The sequence below is a fragment of the Centruroides vittatus genome, unplaced genomic scaffold (genome assembly GCF_030686945.1).
Source record: "Centruroides vittatus isolate TY-2023 unplaced genomic scaffold, ASM3068694v2 contig_2634, whole genome shotgun sequence".
NCBI classification, from domain to species: domain Eukaryota; kingdom Metazoa; phylum Arthropoda; class Arachnida; order Scorpiones; family Buthidae; genus Centruroides; species Centruroides vittatus.
The window spans coordinates 644,927-653,242 of NW_027121678.1; the positions used below are offsets into that span (position 1 = coordinate 644,927).

An 8,316-nucleotide genomic window follows, 5' to 3' on the forward strand; every position below is an offset into this window, starting at 1 on the left:
CTAACCGCGAATTCTTGAACCTTTTCTTCACGTCTTTGGACGCAAGCGTGGAATTTTTGCACGCGAATCCAATACGGATCTTGGTCAAATCTCTGCACCATTAATCGTTGAAACTCGTCGTACTGGACGACGCTTTTCATCTGCATGTCCTTCCATGCAAAATCTTTGGTGACGCCTGCTAGTTTGCATTTTGCGATGCCTAATTTCTGTCGTGCGGTCCATCCCGCTAAGCTAGCTACCTCGTCCAACGTATCTAAAAAGTCGGTGATGCGCCCGCTTCCACCGGAAAAGGTTGGAATCATCCCACCAAACGCCGCGATTGAGCCTCCGCCTACTTCCCGCGTTTGTGATGGGGCAGATGGAGCACCTGTCTCAGTAGCCATGTCCTGACCCACGTTTCTTTCTCACTCCGTAAATTTTGTGTCGGCTTTCTCGAGATTCTGGCGGGCGGTACTGCTACCTTTTCCCACCAGTATAACTTTGGGCCCGCCTCAGTGCCACCCTTGTGACTTTGGGCTTAAATATCTCACTTCTGACACCAGTGTAGGGTTGCCGACAGGGTGCAGACAATGTCAAGAGAGTCGAGCGGTCGCGAAGGTTCGTATGTGGGCGATCGGCACTGAGACAGACTCTACGGTTACAAGAAACCGTTTATTTGACACGAAAGAAGCTTACAAGATTCCCGCGATCTTGAAAGTTCTACGTCGGCAGCGGCCACCGAGTCTTCCTTTCCTTTCCAAGATAGTTCCATTTTGAAGGAGTGTCCCTGGGTCGCGAATGGCCAGTTCCTCGACGCCTCGACGACTCCGGGACGATGCGGTCGACTTCCGTTCATGAAAGATGTCGATCCGAGGTCGGGAGACGAAGACGAAGATGGGCACGAGACACACACACAACAATAGATCCGTCACTTGGAACTTTCGGGAGAAGAAGCCGTCGCGTCCTTGAATTCTGAGGTTTAATCCGTTTTCCTCCGCTTCCACTTTCCGATTGGTCTCTCCTCGTCACCTAGTGACAATTCGAAACCTTTCGGGGTCACAGGAGAAGTCAAAATCAAAGTTTAATTCGATTCCCATTCGGAGATAGACGATCTGCGTTTCTCCATTGTTCTATTGTTTAAAAGTTCGCATCGTTTTTATTAAGAAAAATTGTTTCTAACTTCTATATTTTTTTTCTACAAACAAGATAATTTTTTCCGACAAATAAATGATTTTAATGCGAATTTCAGTGAGGTTCGGACCTATCCAGAGCCTCACATTTTTACGGAGAAATCATTCGGTCTATCTAAAGATTTAACTTGTTTTCATTTTTAACTAATAGTAATTACGAATAAAGCATTCGTAATTTGTAATTACGACCAGAAAATACCACAAAACGAGTCCGGCTATTAGCGCTATTTTACGCAGCGGCATAATTTAGAACTAATACGCGCTCGGGGTCTAGACGCTTGTGTATTTTCATTGGCTGAACTAAAGATTCGCCACAACTTCACAAATGTTCAGCTGATTTTGTATTAAATTAAGCACATAAAAACTAACGGAATTTTAGCACGACTTTCCTGGTGACATTAAGCATCAGTTTAATTAATATTGAAGTTGCCGACTAAATAGTTATTCGGCGGGTGTGATTCATCAGGTCCACGTTACAATGTACGCGCAGTTCACTTTTGTTTTATAACTATATACAATCATTTCTAGAAATGATAATTTAAGTGCCATTAAATAATCATCTCTCCGGATATTACGGTAAAAATATCGAGTTGTTCTTGTATTTTCGCCACGTATTTGCTTGAATTTCGTTTTATATTTCTGCGTACGGTCTTGGTTAACGCGAAATGTTTATATTTACACGTTCGTATTTCACATGAGCACCACCACGTGCATTTATCGAACCGGCCCTATTCTAACTCCTAGCCCCACACCGGTGTGTCTTTTTAATCGTCATTATACACGCGTCAGATTCCGAAATTATAATTAAAAAAACAAAAAAAAAAAATCAAAAATTGTTGATAAAAATTCCCTTCTTCTCGGTTTAACACGTAACAAACGAATTCAACAATTGAACGTCGTTGTTGTTGCGTTTTGCTCTTGTTACGAAGAGTGCAATTTGGAAAGCGATTCGAAGATGTTTTTTGATGGTGGAGAGTATCGACCCCTGTTCCATCCTCCTGGGTATGAGACTTTTTACAGTTTATTATTATTTATTCGGATAAGAAATTCGTTTTAGATATTAAAAGCTTTATAGAAAAACTTCCATCTACAATATATAATTAGGCCTAATTAAATGAAATGTAAAGATTCCGACTCTGGTTTATATCTGAAGTAGACTGTACAATTTTTATGTCTTCTTGTAATACAGGGCTTTATAAGGCACAGTTTAATACTTTTCAATATACAGTTATTTAAACGAGTAATCGGGGCCTCTTTTATATTACAGATTCGTGTCTAACTCTGGTACGGAATATGACGAAATTTACTAAAATTTTAATCCGAATTTCGTTTAATAAATATAAACTATAACTTTTTAAATTTTAATATGCATTGTTTTAAAATAACAGAAAAAGATTTAGACTAGTCGAGTCTTAAGCTATAATTCATAAAAGGCTTATCCCCTGTCACGAATAAATTTAAAAACACCAGGATCTAAACTATAGTTTCAGAGTAGAATTAAATAGTTATTGTCTTTGCATATTTAGGGAGGGATCGGATAAACATGTGGACGTGCGAAGATTCGCCAGTCCACAAAATTTGGATGATTTTAAATTTCGAGGCAGCAAGATGAAGAAAGGCCTCTCGAAGCAGTTCGAACCGTCGACCGGTGCTTTCGAAGGTTTGGACGTTTTTGAAAATAACATCAAGCCTGTTTATAGACAAGTTTTGATGAAGGTTCGACCAATCTGTCAGACGGCCTGCCAACGTTTTAACAGGTAAATTACATTACTGTTTGTACATAATAAACTTATGTATATTATAACATAAAACGGGTACGAGCCGCTTATTGTTCTGAGATACACGGCGTAAAGGAATCATCATAGAGTGTAGTTATGAAAATTTTATATAGTTTTATTTGTGTAGGGCTTTACGTATACGTTAGCCAAACGTAACGCAGTGATAATAAGTAGTTGTGTATCTACTCACATCTAAACGTAGAAATGCCGCCAATTTTTTGGTTCCGTTGTAATCCTCCATCATGATTCATGATCTTATTGAATTCGTATGTAAGCGGCGCATACTCGTATATATAATCAAACTTCGATGTAGTGTTACTTTGTGTGAGTGGCATTAAATCGAATGTTTTCCAAGTGTTATAATTTCTCTTTAACATTTTTTAAATATTTATGGTTAAAGTTTCGTAATTCAATTTCAAGATTATATATTTATTGTATTACAAATTCTTTCTTTTCTTATTTAGTGAGAGATTGGTCGAGGATGTGGAGGATGAAGAAGTGGACAATAGAGAGAGCGCGGTTGCTCCACGAAACGAAGACCCGGCAGAGCACGAAGATTGCGTGCAAGATAATCCTGGCCGTGAATATCGGGATAGAAATACATTGAAGAAGGTCGGGTCGTTCTTTAAGAGCATGTGGAAACCCGTTAAGAGGTAAGATTTTGTACGCGATTTAGCCTCAGTTCTGAAATTGGCAGTAAATCGAGTGCGGTGCTCAGCCGAAGTATCGATTACACCAAAAATTTTTATAGTATTAAAATCTGAACACAAATTCGAGTTAGAAATGTTTGAGAATCGCATAACTTTTCCGTGTTGTACGGCGCTGTATCGAGAATTGGCGGCGTATTCGTGAAAAGTTAAGATAAAATTGAAAAATTAAGCTATTTTGAATGAAAAGTTGAATTCTAAACATCACCGAACCAAGGAATTAGTAGAAGATTTCATTATCTTAGTTTCACTCACTGTAGGCTAATCGATAGAAATACGTCGGAACCTCGATATAGCGCCGCAATATCTTTTAATAAAATTCAAATCGAGTTAGACGTTTTCCATGAATAATTATACTTGATTTTCTACATTTAGATCTGTGCAGAAAGTGTGTAAAATGGCCAAAGGTAGAGAATGCGAGTACGTTCAGTTCGAGTGAGGATCTCTTGGTTTCCATCTTTCCATCGAGAATAAGATCTGCTCTATAATTCGCTATAAAGTAATTGCTGGATTTGGGCCGACTTGGCTTTGGGTAAGTGTCTATGGCAACTTTATTGTATTTTACACCAAACACTTAGGAGATTTTACGGTCTCAGTTTATAAATTAACACGATTTCGTACTAACACGCAATTAATGGCGGACAACATGAAATCATTTACCATGCGAGACACAGAGAAAGCAATAGTATAAATGATTGTAGAAATTAAATTATCCAGTAATCTTACATGATTACGTGGACGAGAACATGCTAAAATAATCGAATTAACAATGACATATTTGATATAAGTTAGAAAGAAATAAAATTATTAATGTAAAAATTAATCGAATAGTTAAATATTTTATTAGAAAATCTTGATTATTTTCTTTTTATTTTCACAGAATTCGGAAGAAATTTAGAGATTTTCATCTCTATATTCTTAAATTCACAAGTAAAAATGAAAGTGTTGGTTCTTCATTCACATTTGGATATGGTCTTTTGTGAAAATCATCGATGACTTGAATTCCTCTTTTGATTTTGACATCTCGATTGCGTCAATATTAATTTCGATTATGACTTCCCGGTTTTGACTTCGTCCCGGCTGTGTCTTATTATTATCTTCTAATGAATTACCATTTTCCAAATTGGACTCTCGAAATTATGTCTACCCTCGAATTTGACACCTGAATCGTGTCTGTACTCGAATTTGGACTCTCCCGAATTACGTCTACCCTCGAATTTGACACGCTGAATCGTGTCTGAACTCGAATTTGGACTCTCCCGAATTACGTCTACCCTCGAATTTGACTCCTGCTGAATCGTGTCTGAACTCGAATTTGGACTCTCCCGAATTACGTCTACCCTCGAATTTGACTCCTGCTGAATCGTGTCTGAACTCGAATTTGGACTCTCCCGAATTACGTCTACCCTCGAATTTGACTCCTGCTGAATCGTGTCTGAACTCGAATTTGGACTCTCCCGAATTACGTCTACCCTCGAATTTGACTCCTGCTGAATCGTGTCTGAACTCGAATTTGGACTCTCCCGAATTACGTCTACCCTCGAATTTGACTCCTGCTGAATCGTGTCTGAACTCGAATTTGGACTCTCCCGAATTACGTCTACCCTCGAATTTGACTCCTGCTGAATCGTGTCTGAACTCGAATTTGGACTCTCCCGAATTACGTCTACCCTCGAATTTGACTCCTGCTGAATCGTGTCTGAACTCGAATTTGGACTCTCCCGAATTACGTCTACCCTCGAATTTGACTCCTGCTGAATCGTGTCTGAACTCGAATTTGGACTCTCCCGAATTATGTCTACCCTCGAATTTGACTCTGTTGAATTTGTTTGTGCTTAAATTTGTCTCCTGAAATGTGTTATTTCTCGAATTTGGACTTTCTTAAATTGTGTTTCTTGGAATTGTATCTATTGCTTACTTCGTCATATTAACGCTTCCAGGATCGTAAAGTTGAATGAAGATGAATTCTGAACTAATCGAATTAAACCCAGAAGCAACACAATCGCAGAAGAATTCAAATCAATTTAGGATTTCTACAAGATATTCTGTGGCAAAGCTTGGTGTTGGCTCAATTCGAGAATTTCTAAATTTATCGTTTCCGTATGAAGATTAATAGGTGAATAATATAAATGTAATTACCAAGAAACGTCGCAACAATTGAATTGTAACTGTAAACTATTTTATTTCTGTAATAAAGTTCCTCGTTTGAATTGGCATCGAGTTATTTCAAAATCACTAGAAATTGTCACCTTTTAAATTGTGCCAAACTGGCAGGACCGGATTAACCCACTTTGGGGCCCTAGACATTTTCTTCTCCCTCTCCCACAATAAATAGAGCACACAAAAGAATATGAAACAATAAATAAAACAAATCTTAAATTTTTATTAATAAAAAATATTATTCTTATCACTATAAAAAAAATTCTAAATTATCGGAAGAATTAGGCCTACTTTCAATAAGAAGAAACAAAAGGACACACTTTTTTTAAATTTTAAAATTCACAATATATTATTGTGAATTTTAAATATTGCTTTTTTACTATATAAAAAGCAATATATTTTTTTTGTTTATTTGTTTATTACATACAGTTGTCCAACAGAAAAGTAAACTTTCTTATTTACAAATCTTTTAAAAATAGACAATTTGACCGGGCCCTAGGCATTTGTCTATGCGATGGATGATCCGGCCCTGGTTCGAGTGTTCTGTTCGGAGTTGGACGTGTTTTTCTCGTTCTCGTAAAATATGTGCTATTTTTGCGGTTTGCGGACTTTTCGGAAGAAGTTTAAAGATTTTTCAGATAAGTCTTAGTCCATATTGACCCTAGATGTAAGAATTTATTTAATATTACTTGGAGAATCGGTCCCAGAAGATATCTCGGCGCATCGTTCGATGGTCGGATTCGAATCTTTTAGGTTTAAAAAGGCAGCTGCGGTGAGCATTTTGCTTTTCTCGGAAGAATTTAAGCTTTTGTTTTCGCTGGACTAATTGTAAATTTTCATTTTTACAGAATGAAGAGGTTGATGCGGTTCCGGCGGAGGCAGGCGGTGGCGCCGGAGGGAGGGGGTTCCTCGGACGGCGCGGAACGAGTGTGTCGGACTCGTACCGCTCCCGAAGATACATTGGAGGAGCGGAGGCTGGACGAACAAGAGGCAGCGGGTGAAGACCTTACTCAAGTGCGCGTGGCGTGGCATCCTCCCAGAGTCGGGATGATGCGACGCTACACTCTGCGTCAGACACACTTGGCCTAGGTCTTCGGGAGTCAACCGGCCACAGACCTTGCTGTGAAAGACGTAGAAAGTAACGGCTCGTCCGAGTTGACACTTTCTGGTCGGTCGCGTCCTGCATGTCCGTCCGCCACGGGGACGCGACTGCCTTGCCGAAATCGGAATGGGGAGGAATCGGAGAAGAGAGCCACCCGAGTCTCGTCTGTGGTTTTGCTGCTGCGGACGGCTGCGGGTCCCTTGGCCTAGACGATGATCCTCTTCGATTTTCTCCTTCTTCACCCGAATGAGATATTCTTACCGGATTAGACACTTTTCACCCGGACTCGACATCTTTTCCGGACGTGACCCACGGACTTTTCTCGAACGCGATATTCGGCCGATCTTTCTTCCCAAACAGCTATTATGAGGATTGGGCTTCCGGTTAGGTTAGGTCTCTTCTCATAACACTGTTCGAGAAGAAAAACTGTCTGATAAAGGTAATAATGTTAACCTTAGATAAAAAATGAACTTCTCGCTTTCTGACTGTCTTTGTGTTTTTTGTAGGAACATTTGGGAGGGAGAAGAATCTCCCTCCTCAACTTTACCACGAAGCGGCCGTTTATCATACAAGAATATTTCCCGAAATCTACGATGGTAAGAACTCTTTCGTGTGATTTTTACACATCATATTTTCGTATCGTTATTGACTGTTTTTCTGTTTTTAGACACGTCGAAAGATGTTCTTCGATCACACAGACATACACGCATGGACGCAACATCACTGTACACGAAGATATACACCGTTTAACCTGTAGGCTTCGGTCGTTTGCCACTACAATCCTTTGTCTAGTCGGAGGTAGCTGAGCTCTTGTCGAACACACCTGAACTGTCTCGTGGCAGGTCGAAAAAGGCGCGGAGATCTGACGAAACCTGACGTCATCCTTTCCAGGCCCACTGGTGGCGACTGTAGGCGTTAGCGCCTCAGTACTCCCCCGCGAGTGTTAACGATACTTCAGGTTGAAGCGTACCCGTCGTCCGGAGCGGGTTGTGACAGGTGGTTGGGTCGTCTCGAGGTCTGTTGGTGGTGGGGGTTCCTCTTCCGTGCTGGTTGGAACGGAAATTGTAGGGTCGGCGACAAAGGCTGGTTTGAGGCGGTCGATAGTAACCGTCACCTCCTTGCCGTTGATGTTAATCCTGAACGTTTTGTCGGAGCGCTGGATTGTTTGCGCGGCGTTACACAAACCAAAAGACATGAAGTTGAACTCGTATAGTCCAAACGGTGTGGTGACGGCCGTCTTAGGGATATCCTCTGGAGCTATAGGGATGTGGTGGAAAGCACGGACAAGGTCAACGGTTGAGAAGTACCCACAACCGTGAAGAGTGGATGCGAAGTCCTCTATGTGAGGGACAGGATAACGGTCGGGTACAGTTCGTGCGTTGAGTAGACGGTAGTCACCG

At 40.5% G+C, this 8,316-nt stretch overlaps 1 protein-coding gene across 1 annotated transcript; it reads left to right on the forward strand.

Moving 5' to 3' along the window:
* Nucleotides 1–2,683: 2,683 nt before the first annotated feature.
* Nucleotides 2,684–4,093, forward strand: LOC136971618 (uncharacterized). The gene is made up of 3 exons (XM_067266096.1): nt 2,684–2,926; nt 3,412–3,600; nt 4,030–4,093. The coding sequence occupies exons 1-3, from the start codon at nt 2,778–2,780 to the stop codon at nt 4,091–4,093; spliced, it is 402 nt and encodes a 133-aa protein (XP_067122197.1). The 5' UTR covers nt 2,684–2,777.
* Nucleotides 4,094–8,316: the final 4,223 nt, after the last annotated feature.